Below are 22,076 nucleotides of genomic sequence, written 5' to 3'. Positions count from 1 at the left end.
CTGCCGGCTCAGCGTTCTGGGGGAAGGCCATTCAAATGGTGCGGCTGAGTATTCATGAGGGCCGGCTTTGCTTGGAGACCCTTGTCACACACAGCCAGCTAGTCACAACAGTCAGGACTTCAAAGGCAGCCAGCGGCCAGGGCCTGTTGGTGAGAAGTGCAAGTGACAGGAAGACAGACGCAGGGACAATGAGAGGAGCTGAGAGTGTGATCCAGCAGACGAGAGGGCAGTAGATGGATGCAAAGTTTGGAGGCAGAATAAAGAGAAAGTGACAAACAGATACAGTTTCTAAAACCTGCAGAGAAGAGGGAGAAAAAAAAAGAGAAAGAGAAGGAGAGGCAGACTGAGGAACTGAGGTCCCCAGACTCAATCATTTTTTCTACTCTTCGGAGCATGGTTGCAGAGTGCACATGGATTTAGTCGACCTCTACCTCCCAGAGTGTTTCACCTACCACTCTGACACAGAGTAAGTACCTCAAAATCAGTACAGGTGTAACAGCAAACTGACAAAAAATGTGTGTCAAAGAGTTGCAGCAGTAGTAATGACTTACTGCCTCTAGATTTCATTTGTGGGACGTTGTGTGTGTGTTTTATGACTCAGAAGTGCCTGTTTATGCTCACACATATTTGCTGTTTGTCTGTTTGTGCTCTACAGGCGTCATGTACTGTGTGCCTGTGATTTCCAGGCTGATCTGAGTATTTTAGAGAATCACTTTCATTCATAACACGTCCGTGCACTTGAGGGAAAGCCACTCGGCACATTAAGAGAGTTGGTGTGTGAGAATCAGAATCAAGTACGCTTTCGACTGCTGTGCTTAACCATCATCACTATTCCTTCTACCTTCAAGAAAAATTGTTGACTTCTACCTGTATTTTTGATATCGGCTCATCTACTCGTTACAATTTCAATCCCATTGTTTCTTTTAGAGGATTCCACATATTCCACGTGAACATTTAAAATGACCCTCATCGTTGCCATGTATCTTCTTTTGAATTAAGCTGGTATAAACAGGCCTTCACCCTTTTCTAGTCGTTTGATTAATCAATTAATTATAAAGTCTATACAATGCCAGAAAATACTGCTCATCACACTTTCCTTAAGCCCAAGATGGCGTCTTAAAATGTCCTGTTTTTGTCTAACAGCCCAAAAACTCAAAGAAATTCAGTACACGATGATATAAAAAAGCAGAAAATCCTCACAGCTTAATATAAAAATGTAGAGAATGAGCATTTTTGCTTAAACTATTAAAAACATTCAATGAATGTTCGAAATAGTTTTGAACAATCTTCTGTTAATCGATTAATGAGGTAATTGACTGCTCCATTGAGGTGTAGGCTAATCGAAAAGGATTTACGTAAATTAGTGTTTAAAAAGTTTCTTCTCTGTGCTTTGGGGAAGTTTAGATGAAAAGGTCTCTTTTCTTTGCTTACAGCTGTCATTCAGACTGTTTGTTTGTTGATAGTGAGGCTAAGTGGGCAAGACCAGTTTGAGAACAGCCTGGATCGTCCAAAGCTGGTGAAAATCTTCCCCCGGCAGAAACACCGACACGAACAAAGCAAATGAAGCCCTGTGAAAAGATGTGCGAAGCAGCTGTTTGATTACCCAGAGACTGCTGTTTGATTGCCTTTCCTTCTCTGTAATCATAAAAAATCACGTTCATTATCATCACTGCTGCCGTTTATCAGCTGTGGTATAATCACTAGGCACTGAGAACTCCTCTCATCAAGCATTTTGGGGCTGAAATTGACTTTCCCCAGCAGAGAGAGATACAGACGATTCAGAGACAGACGGACAGAGACCAGAGAGACATCGAGGCACAAGACATGTGGATGTACAGGTTGACTTATTGCATGTGACAGAAGCAGCCCAATAAAGAAAGGCAGAAAAGGCAGCGATGGCCACAGATGATCCCGCATGGCACGCTATCCTTGTATCCAGAGCCTCTGGGTCAGAGCAGCAGCCACAGGCACCTCATCTCCCAGCTAACAACTTCGTCCAAAGCCTGACTAAGGCTCTTACGGCTGGCTGGGGGTGCCACTGATCCCTGCTCATCTCCTACTGGCTCATTAGTAAAAAAACACTACTGAGACCCCACTGACCTAAATAGCTGCTCCTTGGGGTTGGGGTTAGAGCTGAAAGGTTACTCAACAGGACCTCAAAAGTATTTGTGTTTTTGTGTGATACTGCGGTGAGATTTTCACTTCTCTGAAGCCTGTAGATTTACTCCAATTTCTCGATATATCTCGGTCAGTTCCTCTTATTTTCTGTTTTTCCTTGTTTCCCTGTTCTGTCCTCTCCCTCCCTCCCTCCCTCCCTCCCTCATCCGTTGGGTCATTGTCTGCGTTATGACTCTGCTCATTTGAAAGTGAGTGTTGCCGTCTCTCTTTTCTTTCAACACCTCCAGGTTAATGAGCCACAGTACTGCCCCTTTCTTTCAGTCTCATCCCAGCTTTTTCACACTCCCCTCTATCTGTCTGCCCGCCTATCTTCTTCTTCTTTTTCTTCTTCTTCTCCTTCTTCTTCTGCTTCTTCTTCTTCTCTCTTTATGTCTCAGTGTCGTTTCACACTGCATTTTGGCCTTTGTTGCCAAGGTGCAGTTAGAGTTGTTTTGGACACTGGTAAACAAAGGGGTGAGGTATGATAACTTTGAATACCCATCAAGACACACACACACACACACACACACACACACACACACACACACACACACACACACACACACACACACACACACACACGTCCTCTCTGATTTATCCCTGCTACATGCTGCACCAACCATCTTTTGATGGGCTTTTATGTGGAGATGTAGATTAGTAATCTGTCAGAGTGAATATTACATCACATCTGATCACCCCACTCTAATGTCATTTCATTATGAAGGCAAAACACCAGCACCCTCCTCCTCCTCCTCTCCTCCCTCCCCGTGATGCATTATAATGGGGGAGCGCAAAGAATATCTCACTCTGTACCTGTCAGAGACTTGACACAGCAATATGGACGCCTGTGATGGATAGCCAATAAGTAAACCAGGGAGTCACTTTAAAAGGAAACTGAAATCTTTTCACTGAACTGTTTTTATGGTCCTCAAAGTGGATTGGAGAGGTGAGAGATGGCAAGGGGGAAGGGGGGGGGAGTTAAAATGGCACCCCATTCATTGGTTATTAAGGTAAAATTTAGGGGCTTAAGACTAGAGCTGCTGGAAATGTTTCAATACTGCTGGTGCTACCTGTCTTCAGCACTTCTGCTTAAAAGATATCTTTTGGATCCTTTATCTACAGGGATGTTAACAGGTTTTTCTGTAAAACTACTTTTTTCATTTAGCCAAAGTGCCTCAAATGTTTAAATTTGCAGTAAGAAATGAGCCAAAAAGGTACTGCAGTTCCATCCCCAGCCCCACTTAAGCAGGCAGATGTGAAACGATTATGTAGAAACAGTTGCTTGGTTGTCTTATAGAGACGTCTACTGTTGGTTCTTTTGTTATCTTAACTTGTTTTCAGTCTGTCTCGTACTGTTGTGAATATTTTTGTGGGTTTGTAGAGGGATCAATAGCGCGTGCCCATGGTTTACTCTGAGGGTGGTTAAACGCAGCCAGACTTTTTGCCTAACAAATGACTTGTGGCCGACAAAACACTGATTTACATGGCAGGAAACACAGTGGCTTGGACATCCGCCTCACCAAGCCAAGATTAGAGTGGGAGAGATGCAGGAAACTTTGTGAGTGTGTGTGTGTGTGTGTGTGTGTGTGTGTGTGTGTGTGTGTGTGTGTGTGTGTGTCTGCACGTGGATGTGCACGACAGAAAGGGAGACAGCGCAGGGCTTTTTAAAGTTGGCCTGGCGACAAACAGTTGCATGAAAGTATGTGTTGGGGTGTTTATGAAGACACTTGCTTTAAAATGTGTCTGTAAGTGTGTGTGCAGGGTGCTTGAACATGTTCCTGATCACATGAAGCTGAAGAGTATGTAGAGAAGTGATAGCCTGTCTATGATTTTTATTTTTACATCCACACATGAACGCCGGACGCCACCATGTGCGTGCGTGTGTTTTCAGGATGTGTGTGTAGGCGCAGATCACATGCCTGTGAGCCTACTGTACGCCTCAGCTGGTCTCAGAGGCTTTTTTCTCCTCGGCGCGGTGACAGAGAGTCTGTTGTGGTCACATCTTCAATCCAATAATAAAGTAGTGATGCACACTTTAATGAGCAGGCCTAGAGGAAGATTTATTTCAAGCAGTTATAATGGAGGTATTCATAGAAAGTACCAAGACAGAAGATATGTCTATTTACCATTATCAACAGAAAGCACGCTGCCATTGAAACCATTCTTTATAGTCTGGTTGGTTTTAGTGATTTTTGGATATGCTTTCCATGCAAAATGCCCCAAAATTAGTTACTGCATTGCAAAATTCTTGTCTCATTGAATAGAGGTTTTCTCTCAACATTTTCCTAACAGTAAAAAAAAGCTGTCAGTTGTTGTAGGCTGCAGTGTTTGACAAAGCGAGTGTGATGAGAGACACAAAAAGACAATAGAGAGAGGTAAAGTAGCAGAAACAAATACAGGACAGAAAGCCGACCGCGTTTGCGTTGGCGACGATGATGCAGATGATGTTTGCTGGACTGCCTATTTCCCTAGGTTTGCTTAAGCAATCTCCTTCTTTGAAAACAAAGCAGTGTAATAGACAGCAGCTTTGCATATGTGGGATATCACAAACGGCTGGCGATGGATGGATGCATGAATGAAGGGACGTGGCGATGGAGAGGTGGAGGTCGTGGTGTTGGGAGACAGATGAGAAAAAAAAAAAGGTTTTAGGGAAAAGAAATATCACAAGCTCTCTTCTGTATGTGGTTTGAAAATACATATATGAATCCATAAATTACGGTAATGATTTTGCCAAGCTGCTTATTACATGATTACTATCTGTGTAAATGATGCCTGACTTAATAAAACTTAATCAAAGCCCACAGACCTGAAGGTCAATTACCAGTCATTAATATTAATAACAATACCAAGGAGACTCATAACATAAAGATAACTTGAAAGTCAAATCTCTCACCATCATGAATATGTATTGCAATAAAGTGCATATCCAATCATATATATAAAATATGTTTCATTCTTTTTTTCCCCTCTCTCCTCCCTTTTCTCTAGACATCTCAACAGGATGTCAGTGAGGGGCCTGGACCCCACCTGTCCCTCCACTATAAAGCGTGAGCCCTCCAGCCCCAGCCCCAGCTCTCAGGGCGACGTCAGCCCGGCCCAGCCCAGTCCTGGGAGCTCTTCCTCGGACACAAACTCCAGCTACGGGCCCCTGAACAAAGTCCACAATCACAGCAATGGGCTGGACTCGCCAGGCCTCTATGGTCACACGGCGGCGTTGACCAACAATGTGGGAACAAACAGGTTGGTCTGTTGTGTTACACTGTGCACTGCACCCTCTTGTTAAATGGAAGTATATAAAGCAGAGTACATTCCTTTTAATTTCTCTTCTTTACCTCATCCCTTCTTCTATTTCTCTCTACTTCTATCTAGGAGGTTTGGGGAGGAAGAAAGCCAAGTGAAGTGTGAATTCATGCTGGGCGCGGTGGCCAAGCGGTTGTGTCTGGTGTGCGGTGATGTGGCTTCGGGCTACCACTATGGTGTGGCCTCCTGTGAGGCCTGCAAGGCTTTCTTCAAGAGGACGATCCAGGGTGAGAGAGAGAGAGAGAAAGACAAACACATCCAAAACACATATTCACGCACAGGAACATGCTCGGTTTTATACTAACTAACGGAGTTTATTGTGCATGGGTGATAATGTCTTCCTGCATCATATAAACCTGTTTTACGAGCAACATGGCGCAGATGCAGTCGGGCTCTGAACGTTTGTTTTGGTATAAACAAGCCCCGATCAGTTAGCTCACAACTTCCGCCTCCTGCCTCTCAAACTGCAGAAAGATTTTAAATAAAGACCTGTTTGCAAACAGCTGATATGCGGTTAAACTTACAACGCATTGTGTGTATAGTCAACATGTTTGACTTTAGGCTTTAAAGCTTCACATAACATATGGTGTTGAATGTGTGCGCATTCGCTTCAGCCCTGAAAGCTGTCAGCGGCGAGATACAGCGGCACGCAGTGTGGGCGTTTTAAAAGGATTGTCCTGTGCTCTGTCTGCTCGAGGCCCAGGGCGAGGACCTTGCTTGCCGCGTTGTGTTTAGGCCTCTAGAAGTTGGCAACTGTAAACGGGGTCAAAGGGCAAACAGGATGAGTGTCTGTCAGATCAAATGGGGAGATCTGATGTCTGGCTCATCAGATACTTCCTGTTTCTGATTGAGGGTGGCAGCTGAGAGCGCCTGCAACTGGCTGAACGCCATCAGGCTTAACATGCACATTTGGCTGCCATGATCATTACTCCCAATTAGGTGTTGGGAGCACTTTTTTATGTGATTGCACTTCAAGAAGAACCCTACTGACTTTACACATGAATTTCACTTTAGTCATCATGAGCAGTACTTCACAGCCTGTTGTTTAATGTCCTCAGTAGGTGTGGAAGGAGCTTTATCAAGTCTGAGAAAATAACCCTGATGATGCTGTAGTGATGTCATCGGGGTCGTCTCAGTTTCTGCTTGAGATTACAAATTAAAAAAAAAAAGAAAACCTGAGTCATAAAAACTGCCGTTTGAAAGATGTGAGTATTTAATAAGCAGGGATGGTCTAATGAGAGACTCTTTTCAGTTGCATAATGGGGAGTGTAGGTTTTGAGGCGACGCCAGGAACTAAAATTCATGATATCTCAGCCTCTGTGACGGCTTTGATTTTGGCCATTCTTCTATTACTCCGTCTCTCATCCTTATGGAAGTACAATAGTGAATCACTGAAATACCCCTTCAGGATCTCGCACTTTGGCACATTTTAGTGAAATTTAACTTGACATGACAGCTGTAAATCTCAATATGGGAATTTCATCAGAGTAAAATGCCGATGAGCGATAAAGTTGAATTATTTCTCCATTCTCCCCACTGTAATTTAAAAAAAATGTGTCTCTTAACTCCTCTCTTCTCCTCCAGGTAACATTGAATACAGCTGCCCGGCGTCCAATGAATGTGAAATCACCAAGAGAAGGAGGAAATCCTGCCAGGCTTGTCGATTTGTGAAATGTCTGGCCGTGGGCATGTTGAGAGAAGGTCAGCTATACACTGAAAATCACTTTAAGACCCGAGTCGAACCATTGTTTGAGTTGCTTTTACTAGGATTGATCGGTTGGTGGACTTGGCAGAAGTTCAAAACCTCATCCATTAGACAGTTGATATGGCAAAAATCACACAGAGAGTGATGGCTAATGCAAGTCCGACTGCAATTTTTCTGTTGTGCATTCCTGGGAACAATACCCCGATTACCAGCTGAGATTCTCTCACCTGATAAACTGGTGATGGCATGTACTGTAGCGCTGCAGACTCCAGTGAAACCTAAAACTTTTGACAGTTAAACTTCAGCCCCTTCGTGCCAGCTGTGATGTGTGTGTGTGTGTGTAGGTCTGTGTATGTGTAGTAAACACAGGGCTGAACAATGCATAGCCGTGTCTTTGAGAGGGAGGAGAGGGCTACTAACTGTTCAATTGTGTCAGTCTTTGCTTCAGTAGTGTTCCTCCAAAATAGCTTGGAAATCTGCCAATGTGTGTGTGTGCAACACTGCAGTAGCTAGTGAGATAATGGAGCGAGCAGAGCAGGGGGCTCCTGGGAGGAGACAAAAATTAAAATGTTGGGCATTTTTAAAAGTTTGAGATACATTTTTGCAAGTGATTTAATGAGAATGGGATAAATAATCTACCCAACACATCCTGCTGCTTTGTGATAGACAATAAGACATTTTTTTATTTATGAATCTGAATTATATACACAGCGGTGCCTTACTACACTCCAAACACCTGATAGTGTCAAATTAAGGTTGAACAAATGTAAAATACACCAAAATAATTTCAGTGACAAGCCGTCACATTCTGACATTTTTGTGCAGCAATGCAAAACTTCATTACGTTTGCTCAAAACTATGGACTAAGAGTCGTGACATGTATACATACATACCGCACAGAGAGTTGGTGACAGTGGTCAGGTGCTCCTTTAGTCTGACTGTGTGCCTGTCCGGTGACATATTGTTGTCCAGATTTAGAAGTGACTCAAAAAGGAAAACATCAGCGACCTCCTACTGCACCGGCCCCTGGCTGCATGCTGTGAGGGGCAAGAGACGATAATAAAGAGGGGACAGCAGATAAAATGTGTGTGTTTGTGTGTGTCTGCGGTGGACTGAGGGATAACAAATGTAAAGATGAAGAATTTAATTCATTAAAGAGTTACTAAAGAGGGAAGAGGGGAGAAAAGCTTTCTTACTATTTGCTAGCTCAGCTTGTTCACTAACAATAAACAATACGTTTACACAGTTAACTCAGAAAATGCATTTGTTCTTCTTCTTTGGGGATTGCTTTATAGTTATTTAGGTTACAGCGCAACAGGCTATGATAGTTTACTCCATTTTGGACTGTTCAGCCCTCCGTTCCTTTTAAAAGTCAGTGCAATGTAGACAGCTTGCTAATGGTCTGCGTGAAGGTCAAAGTGCAGGTCAGAGTTCTTAAAGTTGAACTTGAACTTAATTGATTTGGACACAAAATTTCCCATTTGTACTGCAGCAATGGTTTCCATCATTTCTGGTGCTCTCACGTTTGGTTTGACCTCCACATACAGCAACAATCTGGGTAAATTGTTGATTGTGTGATATAACTGCTGTTTTCTCTCCCTGTCAGACTTTGTTGTGGCGATATCTTCATATTTCCTGATGTAAACTATTACTTAAGTATAATATTATCATAACCAAGAGAAATGGTGGCCAAAATTATGAAAATAAGATCCCAGTTGTAATAAACTGGAATGATCCTTTAATGCTAGCCACTCGTCTCTAAGCAGCATTATGTTTACTGCTGCTGTGTGTGTTCCTGAATGTGTGTGAGTTATGGATACACAGAATTACAGCATCTTTACACACAAATCAGTTTGTGTAATATGAGTTTGTTTTAAACACAAGTCAGCCTGCACTCACATTAACGCACACACCTCTGTGTGTTTCTGTGAGTGAGTGTGTGTCTGCCCTTTTTCTAAATTAGCTGCTTTTAATAGGGTAGGGGCATCAACAGCATCCCAGTCCGCCCCTCAACCCCCTCTCCTTTCGCCACCCCCTTTGCTTTCCCTCCCCCCTCGTAAATTCCTCCAGATGCCTTGTGGGATTCCTGGACCTCCGTGAAATGCGAACTGCCCCTCGTAACTCCCGTCGTAAGCGCCCTCGTAACGCGCTTCATCGTGTCTCGTAATGCCCCTCTTCCCCGGAGAGGCCGCAGTAAAGGCAGAGACAGAGGAGCTGTGAGGTTTAATGGGCAGAGTCAGAGCCGTATTAAATACACAGCTAAAAGACATATAGACCCAGGGCAGGATTTGATTAAGCCCTGTTTAGTGCTCAATTCTGCAGTTGCTGTCGCTTCTAAGGGCAGTAAAAACATGTATGTTAGCAAAATGTGCACAATATTTTATTTATTGTTCAGATGTAATTGTGTGATGCTGTATTTTAATGGTTTATGTCCCTAAGAAATGTGGTCAGCGGTGCAGCAACACCTCTGTAAAGTACCTTCCTCTCCTGCTTTGCCTCTTCGCCACTTCCTGCCAGCTGAAGTTATTTGGTCTCAGGTGTGTTAATCACGCTGTGTTAATCTGTATTCTCAGAAAAGCCATCAGAACAGAACAGGAGGGACTATGTGTGCACTTCGCTGCCAACTTTCCAAATCCTTTTCATTTGTTGAGGAGAAGCAGTGTGCAGGAAATGTAATGCCACAGTGGCATTTGGGGCAGCCATGTGTACATTTGTCACAATATCTGAGAAGCGTGGGATTGTTTGTAGTGAACACATGCCGGTGGTGGCGAAGGAGTTCTGCCACAGAACACGTTAACCTGGATCAGTACGGATCAGCGGCTGGATGTCCGCGCTCTAGATCCTGCTGCACTATGTGCGCTTTGGGAACCCGTAAAGCCTTTCATGCAAAGGCCCAGACACCCTCAAAAGAAGGCTGTGCAATGAAAGCAGCAAAAAATAGATCTACGTCTGAGTAGTCCGTGTTTATCGAACTGTGATGGGCTGCGCGGAGGAACAGGGAGGAGGTGTGTGTGTCTGTTTTGTTATCCACCAAAGTTATTCTTGGCCTTCTGGTTGTCAGCACATTCCTCTGTAAAGAGTTACACTTAGCTCTGATGTGTGTGTTCAAATAACTGTCAGATGTGAGCACAAACACACACACACACACAAATATACCCGCATGGTACACACGTACCAACATATCGAACAGCCAAAGTAGTCTAATTTAATCCAGTGTTTGCCGACAGCTTGTGTTAAATCTAATGACAACACACATGTAAGCACCCTCATCCCTCCTCTCACACGTCCGAGTGCCTTCTGCTAAGTGGGCAGGATGATCCTCATTCACTAGTTCACCTGACATCACCAGGGATCCAGGGGGCATCGAGTTCACCCGACCAATCTCCTCTTTACTACCCCACTCATCTTCTTCATTAAGAACTTCTTCCTCTTCACCCCAAAACTGTCAGATCTTACTTATCTTACCGCCGCTGGGCCAAATGTGATGCACAAAAGCTTAAAGCAGATCTAAAATCTATATTCTGATCATTTGTTTTGTTAATTTGTAATTTTTTAACAACTTAGTGGTTCTGACGTGACTTTGGGCTGGTGGTTGGTTGAATGATGGGGGCTTGATGCTATTGGTTTTTGTACCTAAAAGTTAAATTAAATTGATTTCAAACTATTTATTTATTTTGACTAAATAATTTCAGGTCCATTTATTAGCTCTTTTGTCTGGAGCTCTCAACCATGTTACACTGTCTTCATCACCAGATGGAGTTTGCTTAGTTTTCATGGGAATGAGTTCAGTAGCGTAACACTTTCTTTTTTCTAGAGCTTTCACTAATAATAAACATATTTATTTAGTGAGATGACAATAGGCTAATACACAGCACTGTAACAGGAGGCGGGTGTCAAAATCTTGCACCTTTAAATGAAGTATACTATCATACAACACCTGACCATGATCTTTCGTAGCAGTCTTATGGAAGAGCCTGTTAGCTTACAGGAAAGGTCACAGGTCACTTTATCCCACCGTCGCTTTGTTATAACTGGCCCCCGTCTGTCCATCTTTCCCATGAAAACTTACAACCTTTCCATAAACTGATGTAACCCTACAAGATATTTTTACAGGCCTGATTAAGAGGACGCCGCTTTATTTAATGTTGTGGGTGTTTGTGCATGATCTCCATAAGTATCTGCATAGGTAAGAATGTAAGTACAGGAGGCAGCAGGCTCAAAGGGATGGAGTATCACAGTGAGGTGTCAAGCGGGCAAATAATACCCTCAGAGTGTCTCTTTCGGACATGAGTGCCATTATAGATCTATTTAAGTCCACTACGGTCATTTACACTGTGTAGATCGAGTAACCCAGTACCACTACTGAAGGCTTCATGAGTCACGTTCCCACTCGCTGGAAACATACCTTTTCTGCAGAGATGCACCAGGTGACTGTTTCTCTCAGTGTTCGTGTGTGTATGTGTGTGTGTGTGCTTCTCCTTCATGAACACACACACACACACACACTCCTAAATCCCCATTGGCATGGTGACAAGGTTACCACAATGCTTGTCGGGATGAGCAGTTGTCATCAGCTGCTCTAAAGTTGTTGAGTGTCCTGTTACAGGATTCATGCTGCCGAGCCGGTATTAAACGTGTCCCGTTCAGTCTCCTTGGGATCGTTTAGACACGCGAGCAGATGATTGGGCACCATCCTGATCTGATGACTGACCGGATCCAACATGGAGCCTCTTTCTGATAACTAATTACCTGCCTGAGCTGTAATCATGTGTCAATCCCTCAAAGACCCAAGTGGGATTAAAACATACTTTAAGTGAACATTATTAGTAACCATTATCGCTGTGATTTTACTCTGTAATCTCACAATTTAGATGCCTTTTTTTTTAAATCATTAAATCAAGCAAGTTTCACTTACTGTGATTTTTTTTTCTTTTTCATTATAAGAATCTAAATGTCCTGTGCTTGTGCTTCTGCAGGCGTGCGTCTGGACCGGGTTCGAGGCGGCAGGCAGAAGTACAAGAGGAGAATAGACGCTGAGAACAGCCCATATCTGCACCCACAGAATGCCTTGCCCCAGAAAAAAACCTGTAAGTGTACAAACAAAAGCTTACGTTAACTCTGGTGCGTTATGAGCATGACTGTTGTGCATAATTGCTAAGTGGTGAGTCTGTGTTAATGGGTTGATATTATCTGTGTTGTGTTCTGCAAGCTCATATTTGCTAATGAGTTGGCATTAATCAATGCCAGCTGTTATTTTTATTGTGAGATGTGGGAAGCTTTGAATGGCTGTAATGATCCTTTGTAGCTGTCCTGTGAAAACCATGTATCTCCGAAACTTGTCATGAGCTAAGAAAAACTGTCCCATAATGCCTTGTGTTTGAAAGAAACCCTCAAAGTCATCATTCACTGAGATACATGGTTTTCACTAGACAGCGATAAGAGGGTGTTTATAATAACAAAATCTAATTTCACTCTCTGGTTCGCTCTCAGTCACTATTGGCGGTGTGGTGGAAAACAAAGTGGTGTCTCTGCTGCTGGTGGCCGAGCCAGAGGGCATCTTTGCCATGCCGGACCCCACTGTACCTGAGAGCGACATCAAGGCTCTGACCACGCTGTGCGACCTGGCTGACAGAGAGCTGGTGGTCAACATCGGCTGGGCCAAACACATCCCAGGTACGAGTCTCAGTTTGTTCGCTCGCACAATCCACCGCACACATTAAGCTCACATTAAGTCTATAATCAGATCAGAGGACGAGACTGTTGTGACTTCTGGTTGCCAAGGCGCTCGCTGGATGCCCAGAGGAGAGAGGGTGCTTTGGCGTGTCTGTGTGTTATCTGTCAGTCATCCTGTCTGTGTGTGTGGGCATTAAAGCTGCGTGCCAAACCCTCGCTGACCAATGTTCCTAATGCATCAACTAGATGATCAGTAGCCACCTGGATGTTTTAATTCATTTCCTGGGCCTCAGCCGTCCCTGAATTATCCTCCTGACACTCTGAGCACTCTTAGCTTCTTCTCTGACACAGGAATGGCCGAGGGGATGCCTTTTTTTTTTTTTTCCTTTGGATGAGAGGGTGGAAACGAGAGGGGAAGTGAGCATTCTGACAGATTAGTGGGATTAAAATGCTGGTATGCAGCTATGTTGACGGTTATAATCGTATGCGGTGGCAACAGAGGTTTGCAGGTCTGCTGTACAACACTCACAAATGAAAACCAGCACTTTCGACTTATTCAGAAGCACTTTTCACACTTCAGGACTTGCATTTTGGCCCACCGTTCACTGTGAGCTGCTCCGACTTGACAAATAAATGTATCCTAAATCTACAATTTGATAAATTCGATAAATTCCAAGCCAGTGTCTTTAAATTGCTTGTTTTATTCAACCAACAGTCTAAAACAAAAAGAGAAAAGCAGCAAATTGTCACATTTTAAGAAGCTGGAACAAGATGATTTTTGGCATGCGTGCTTGAGAATGACTTAAATGATAAATCGATCGTCAAAATGATTTTTGTTAACAGAGTAATTGATTCATCACACTTTTTAAGCTGTACAACAATTCTGATAACTGATTAATCGCTGCGGACGTTTATTAAGCGAAGAAACACGAGCATTCGCTGCATCCAGTTTCTCAAATATGAAGATTTGCTGCTTCTCTTACATTTACGTGATTATAAATTCAATACATTCAACCAGCAGTCCGGTTGGGCAAAACAAGCTATTTGTCAACATTCCCTTGGGCTTTGGTAAGTTGTGATGGGCATTTTTCATTATTGTCTGACACTGTATGAATCAAAAACTGAGGTCAACCAGTGGATCAGTTATGTTTTTTTCCAAAAATGTAAAAAAGAAGAAAAGAAAAAAAAAGGGTAAAACGGGATGTTAAGGGTTTAAAGAATTCATCACAAAATATGCACAATAGGTTAATTCATAATGAAATGGATCATTAAGCAGAATAGTATAGATACAGACTCCAGCAATGATCAGTTTACTAGAGGCGTTATCATCTCTGTGGATTTCTCTCCTGTCCTGTTTTCTTATCGTCTTTTTTCCTCTAACTGAAGCCCTGACTGCTTTATCAGTCGTGGTTATCCACACCCAAAACATCACCAGGGATACACCTGGGTTTTTTTGTTGATGTCTCGTCTCTGAAATGCTTACAAAACAAACAAAGCAGGTGTGTACGTGTGTGTGTACGTGTGTGTGTGTGTGTGTGTGTGTGTGCTTTTATCTCTATTATATTTGTCCTTGTGTTTCTTCCAACAAAGTGTACATGAAGCAACCATTTGAGCCTGTGTTGGTGTCCCTCATCAGCATTTCCATTGTTCTGTTAGAAAAGGAAGAAAGAGGAGCATCACCACCTCCCTCCCCCCCTCCTCACCCCCACCAACCCCCCGGGTTGTTGCTGTCTGCCTCTTTTCTCCCGTCGTCGGCTCTTTACTGTCAGAGCACGAGACAGACGGAGTCTCACTGATGGGTGTATTTGTAGCCCTTTGCCAGTGGAGGATTTGGCTGGGAGAGCGGAGCAGCGGTGAGACGTGGCCGCACACACAGCAGATACCCACCTGAGGGGAGAGAGAGACACAGGGAGCCATGTATTCATCCAACTGTCAAGCAAATTTTACTTTAAGTTTTGAAATGCCACCAAAAACTAAATAAAATGCAACAGACGAAGCACTTCCACATCCATGCTTCTTACATAGAACGGATCACAACCATCAGGAGAGGAATTTTAAACTGAATTATCTACTTTAAAACTGTCAGTTGACGAAATTGAATAATTCATGAGGCCGAACCTGATGTTTACAATTCATGTTTCTAGCGAAGACAGATTTTCACAGGCTGAACTAACCCAGAGATGAACAATTAATTGATACATGTTGAAAGCAAAATTTGATGGGCATGTTTGCCTTCTTGCCAAGAGATAGATGAGAAAATTCAGCAGTGGAGATTTCAATACATTACTGCTTTAGAGGCAGATTTTGTTACCTGCAGACAGAGCCAAGCTAGCTGTTTCCAGTCTTTATGCAAAGCTAAGCTAACTGGCTGCTGGTGTCAGCTAACAGACTAGTATGAGTGTGGTATCGTTCTTCTCACTGAACTCTCAACAAGAAAGCTAACAAGTGGATTTCCTAAAACATCAAACTATTCCTTTACAGTAGAGGAATTAAACATATTTCTGGAAATTAATGGAAGATTACATTTTTGGTTGGTAAAAAGTGAATACGTTATTTTGTGCTCTGATGAGAATTGCTCCAGTTTAAGGATCATATGTGCTAAATCAAATTAAAAAATCAAACTTTATTATCAAAGAAGGATTTTATTTGGTTGGAGAGAAAAACAGAAAAGACAGACGGAAAGGAAAATGAAAGATAAAAAGAAGGAGGATGAAGAAAAAGGTAGAAATGAAACAAATTAGAGTGACTAAAAATGAGATGATGTCGACCGTGTGAGACTAAATAAAAAAAGGGACTATTTAGCATCACTCAAGGAACAGGTAGAGGAGAGACCAAGAGGAGAGTCAAAGAAAGAAAGGTAGATAGATGAGACGTACATGGAGAGAATAGATATTTAAAAAAAAAAAGACTGTCCCCTCCTAGCAGCGTAATGGCCATGTCACATCAGCTCTGGATGAGTGGCAGGCCACACGGCCCCCATCGCTGGGAGAACCAGGGTCCTGGGCAAAGTGGCCCGGGCCATCTGAGTTCTTTGCCCAGGGGGAGGTGAGTGTGAGGGGGCTACTGTCCTGGCTGCTCCCCCTCCTCTGTGTCTGCTCTTATCAGGCAGATTGACAGTGATGTGGTCTGAAGTCTGAGGGCCAGACTGGCAGATGAGCTGGCTAAAGACCAACTGCCCTCTTTGCTTTTGGCCTTTTTGAGTCTGTGCTGCAAGTTGGCTGTCAAATGTGTGTGTGAGAGCGACTGCGGTGTGACTGGCTGTGTGTTGCTGTTGACATGATACAACTAGCACTGGCAAGACACTTCTCCCCTCCTTATTGCCATCGGTGCCCTTTGCTTTGGAAACGAAAATCATTTGTCCAGTTAAAACGTGGTCTTTTGTCTTTATTGAAGGTTTAACCTGCATTTGTCCTGAAAATCTGTCAATATATTGCCTCAGATTTCATCACACAGGCCCAAACACACACACATACACACACGCTCACACAGGTCTCTGTCCCTGATCGATGATCCAGTGCCAGAATACTGATCCCTATCGACCAATGAAATTGTGCACAGACAGCGTTTCCAATCAATCAGGGAGCGATAGTGGGGAAAGGGGCGCCAGTGACGTCCCCGTGGTGATTGTAAAGAGCAACAGATCCTGATAACAATCATGGCTGGTGTCAAAAATACAAACGCCTCCCCTTCCTCCCCTCACTCTGTAAAATCATCTATTTAATTACAGTAAACGTGTGTGTGAGCGTGTGTGTGCAGGTTTATGTGGGGGACGTGAGCAGGTTTAATCATGCTCCTGTGGGGTGTAATTGTCAATCAAAGTGGGTGTGTCCAACAGAGTGTAATTAAATTCACCACCTATTCACTCCCTCCGTCCTTTGTTATGCCCTTTGCAATGTGATCTTCTTATGAGGGAATCATTGTGCTGCAAGAAAATTCTGCACCATCAATGACATTAATATACAGTATTTAACTTATTAACTCCTAGACCATCAGCCACCATAGATTTTAACCAAAAAAAAAAATCATCAGCAATAAAAACACATACAAATTAAAGGAATAGGTTAACATTTTAGGAAATACGCTTCCTCACTTTGTTGCCAAGAATTAGGTGAGAGGATTGATACCAGTCTGATCCCTGTCTGTTTAAGTTCAGACTGTTAGCTTAGCTTAGCATAAAGGCTGTAAGCAGGGGGGGACAGCTAGCACTACCTCCAGGCTTTGAAGCCAAGAAAGACGTAGTTGCCAAACTGTGTAATTTCAACAATTGCGTCCGTCAGGTGACACCATTGACCTCAAAAAAGACTAGACTTGCATTGTGAGAGAGGCGAGCATCACAACCCACATGAAATGAGTCGTTTCACCGCCAGAATTTGATCCATTCAGTCCGATAACATTTGGAAAGTCTAGAAGAGCCCCACGATTATATTATTTTATTCCCATTCAAGTTAGTGGAGGTGAGACGGCTTGGCTCCACAATGCAGAGGCATGGGTGTCCATGAACAGAAGATAATTTAGTTAATTTAATACCCGTGAAAAGAGCTTTTTTGGCTTTGTGTGCAACTGTGCAACTTTTATAGGAATAAACGGGTTTCCATCTCCAACGCTGTATCCTCATGTATTTATACATCCATGCTTGGGAGCCGACGAAGACATTATGCAGCTGTTTTTACAGGCCTAGCAGGACTAAGCATGACGAGTAAACTGACCTGTATGCATAAAATGTGTCCCAATGTGGAGAGTCCCTTTAAAATCTTTCTTTTCTGCATCCCAAGCAGCTGATCCATTTTTATCCTGTCATCTTTCTAGGCTTCCCCTCCCTCTCTCTGGCTGATCAGATGAGCCTGCTGCAGAGCGGCTGGATGGAGATTTTGATTCTTCGAGTGGTGTTCCGCTCACTGGCCTCGGAGGACAAGCTGGTGTATGCCGAGGACTACATCATGGACGAGGAGCAGTCCAAGCTGGCCGGGCTTCTTGACCTCAACAACGCCATCCTGCAGCTGGTGAAGAAGTATAAAACCATGGGGCTGGAGAAGGAGGAGTTTGTGGTCCTCAAGGCTATCGCTCTTGCTAACTCAGGTATTTAGTTAGTCATTACAAGAGATCAGGCTCTGTAGCTCTGATTCTGCACAATTTTAGCTATTGTAGTGATGCAGCTCAAATGGATTTCAACACATTGAATTCCTTGACACACCTTAATCCCTCAATTCCACCTCCTCCTACAGACTCCATGCAGATCGAGGACTCGGAGGCAGTTCAGAGACTCCAGGACGTCCTTCACGGGGCCCTACAGGACTACGAGGCCACCCACCACCCAGAGGACCCTCGCAGGGCCGGCAAACTGATCATGACCCTCCCTCTCCTACGTCAGACGGCTGCTCGTGCTGTCCAGCACTTCTGCAGCATCAAACAGGACGGCCGGGTGCCTATGCACAAACTGTTCCTCGAACTGCTGGAGGCCAAAGCCTGACCCCAAGCGCAGACAGCCATGAGCTTCATCTTGACCCCGACGCAGGGGTTAGGATGGCAGGAAGTGAAGGATGACGGGTAATGTTGTGGTTTGACACTGTTCATTTGTGCATTTCAGCTTTGACAATAAAGTTTCAAATCTGCAGTTACTGGGAAGTATGTTCTTTAGGCAAGCAGCTGGAACGTTTCAGATCAACGCCCTTCCCACTCACACTGAAACTTTAAATGAAGCAGTTTAATTTGCATTTAGTGTCTTGACGATGCGGACATTGTGATTTTTGCTGTCTGTGACACTAATTTAAATGTGTGGACCTGCGTCAGAAGTTGAAGATGGATGGACAAGCAGCATAAAAGCAGAAGAAATCGCCTTCTAGAGATATTTACAGTTACATGCCAAAATAGAGCTTCTTTTGTCGAAAGACCACCTGATACTTGAAGATCCTCGTGGATTATTTCATCCATTTTGAAGCCTGTTAATCTGCATTCTAGTGCATTTAGGGAGCCTTTTAATGATTTGATTTTGTTTGTCCTTTTTGTATAGCAAAAGTTAACGTGTCCTAAGAGGTAAGTCTTGCCAAAGAGTAAAGACTCACACCATTGAATAATACCAGCATACGTCCACAATAATATAATGTGGCCTGTAAGACATTCACATAAACCTGCATCCCTGCTGTGTTGTGTATTGCTAAAGTATCTTATCTATTCACTACATCCATAGTGAATAGGGACAGAATTTCATTTAACAATAACCGGCCTCCTGATTTTAGAAGAACTTTTCAGGGAAAGAGTACTTAATGTCATGATACAACTGAGCAAAGTGATATTTATTTAAAAGTGGCTCTGTTCTTTTGCTGTTTTTTATTTACTAATGTGGCATTAATGAAGAATAGATTAAAGCAATTACAGTGGATTAATAATTTTTTTAAAGATTTTTAAACAATATCATTGTAAAATAATTTTTTACTAGCTTCTCTGCTCAGCACTGATACCGACTGTATGTATACCATATAATTGAAATTCAAGCAGACATGATTATAATTGGAGCACGTATGAGGATCATAATGTTGTAGAGTTGTTGTAGACCCATAGATATAACTTTAACTATGTAAAACGGCTGCCGTACTCTATAATCTGGATTAGGGAGGCATTTGCTGTCCTTTCTATGGTAGAAGTCTATGTGTAGGATGAAATTTGTGCACTACTTTTCCTTTTAGCCATAAAGTTTGGGGAAATCCGGTGATGGCGCTCTGTTAATCTGTTAGTGTGTTTTGTGTGAAGACTAGTTATATCTGAAGTTTGTCTTTTTCCTCACACGTTAAATGAAGGGATTAAACTCTGAAGGAATCTCAGTGCAGTGAATAAAAGCCCAAGTCTTGCTCCTTCTTTTACTCAAGGTACTGTGACACTATAATGTGCATATTTTTGTGACAAGATGACGGCAGCAATATGCCGGTTTAAATGTATGTACTGTACGTTTTGCTGTATATACGTCATGTCTTACGCCAACAGAGATGTTTAAAGATGCAAATAGGCTTTGTCTGGATGAGCTGTGCTGTGCTAATTCATTCTCAGGTGGATTCTTGGGCAATAAAGATGATCCCCTTAATGCAAAAGCTCATATCATCTGAGTGTCGTCTTTCTCAATAAGAAGAGACAGAAAGGCTTTGAAACAAAAGCATTAAGAGCTGGTAAGTGGGTGCAGTCTATTCTGCACAGTCTGACAATGGCCTGGCATTTCCAACTAAGGCCCATTATGGCACATTCAGGCCATCAGAGTGCAGCTGGATGGAGATTTATAATTAACAGCTATAATGTAATGAAGTCTAACAGTGGCTCTGGGGAGTGCTGGTCATCGGATGCCTGCTCAGGCCGATGGTTGCTGGGGCAATCGACTCATCGCTTCATCATACAATTATCCTGAGAAACTCCCTCTCAACGTGTATTTATAGTTTTAGGTAAGAGTCATGCTAGCATGGTGATGCTTTGCTTTAAACCACTTATTAGGATTTATTAACCAGCATAGACACACTAAATTGTTTATAACACACTATAATGCAGCAGTACGCAGATAAAAGTTGGTTAAACATATGTTGTTACATACATTTCTTTATTGATAAATGAACACAAGAATAAATCCAATTACAGTGTGTTATAGCACATTAATTTACTGTTTATACACAACAGGCGGCTTTTAAAGTTGTTTAAATAGATAATGTCCAAAACTCATGAGGGCATGTTGAGCTTTAGGGTTTAATCTTGATTTTTGAAATAAAACAATTCTAAACTCAAGGTCCACTTACTAGATTTCCTCCAAGGCTTTCAGTAGCAGCCTTTCACCTTCATCGATGGATGGGCTTTGCTCAGTTGTCATAAATAGATAATGATCAATAAATGAATATATATGCCACATATTACGTCGTTAATACATACATTGTTTTAAGTATTTTGCACAACACACTTTGTTAATAAATATAACACATATTTAAAGGTCACTTTGTATGTGAGGATTATATTATTTTACATTATTACACCAGTGTGACATTATATGGTCACTTATTTATTATCTGTTAATTCACCAGTTATTCTTACAAACAGGATGCTTCACATGAGCACATTAATAAACATTTTAAATTCCTTCTCATCTGCTCACAGCTACATTATAGAAGGTTTGTTAATCATTTATTAAACTCACAGTATGTGACCTCTATGCAGTACCTTTGCTCAGTTGGTTACACTGAGGCGTTTTGCTGCTGTAGCCTGACTCAGTCTGGTATGACAAGTAACTAATGGTGGCTGATGTTAGACATCACTTTAGATAACTCATATTGCTGAGTGAGTTGTCTGACTGGTGACACCACTGATGTTAGCATTTAGTCTTTGATCATACTTATGGACACTTTAATTGTTTATATACTGCTTAGAAATGCTAAATAGGGGCTTAAACTAAAGTGTCACCAATATTTCTTACAGCGACGTTCTCACACTACTCATTTTGAAAATGTAATTGGAAATTATTGCGGTGATGAGCGATGCTCTGCCTTTATTAGACTGGTGATTGAACGCGCAGATATTTTGTAGGATTACATGGTTTTTGATTGAGTTTACAGTGGATAAAGGAAGTATTAACTGGAGAGACATGCAGCTTTCAGTAGCAATCAGTCAGAATTGGTTCTGTAACATGAAGCATGTGCTCTTGTTAATATGTACGGGGAGAGGAGATGAGCGGAGAGAATGCCAGCAAAACCTGAAGAATAAAAATGGACGAATATATAGAAGTAAAAATCTAAATCCAAGGGAACTCATTTGTCCTTTATCTCCCTTATCTGTCAGCAGAAGCTAAATAATCTGCTTATTTACTTGTGGTTGAAACTCCACCGAGGGATCTGGAACAAGCTGGAGATGTTTCACCACATCAGCCGTCAGTAAGTGAGTTAGTGATCTTGAGTGATATATCCCTGTACGTCCTTCTCCTTAAATGAGTTAGTATGTGTCTAGTGGCCGTGTCGCCCAGACACCTTGGTGATGGATGAGGCCCTGAGGAGATGGGCTGTAAAAAAAGGCTGATTCTGGCACTCAAGGGTGAGATCACTTCCTCAATAAAAAAGCATTGTCCCGAATCATCACAGCAAGGTATGAATGCTGATTAGGGTATTAGATGCAGGAGAGCTCGTCTGTAAAAATAAATCAAATGAGCTGTTAGTTAATGTGGGGGAGGCCCCTCCAATACAGAGTGGTGATGTCTGAAACCGGGGGCCGATGGCTTCAAGAAAATATT

General features: G+C 42.6%; 1 protein-coding gene across 1 annotated transcript; it reads left to right on the top strand.

Annotated features, from left to right (window-relative positions):
• The first annotated feature begins 410 nt into the window (after nt 1-410).
• Nucleotides 411-18,302, top strand: LOC139217714 (estrogen-related receptor gamma-like). Its single transcript, XM_070849123.1, has 8 exons — nt 411-466; nt 5,146-5,397; nt 5,527-5,684; nt 7,042-7,158; nt 12,139-12,249; nt 12,653-12,835; nt 17,642-17,911; nt 18,058-18,302. Exons 1-8 carry the CDS (start codon nt 411-413, stop codon nt 18,300-18,302), a joined length of 1,392 nt encoding a protein of 463 aa, XP_070705224.1.
• The last annotated feature ends 3,774 nt before the right edge of the window (nt 18,303-22,076 follow it).

Source organism: Pempheris klunzingeri, chromosome 18, assembly GCF_042242105.1.
Source record: "Pempheris klunzingeri isolate RE-2024b chromosome 18, fPemKlu1.hap1, whole genome shotgun sequence".
Lineage (NCBI taxonomy): Eukaryota > Metazoa > Chordata > Actinopteri > Acropomatiformes > Pempheridae > Pempheris > Pempheris klunzingeri.
Note: the sequence above shows the minus strand (reverse complement) of the source record. Positions and strands in the feature narration are given on the sequence as shown.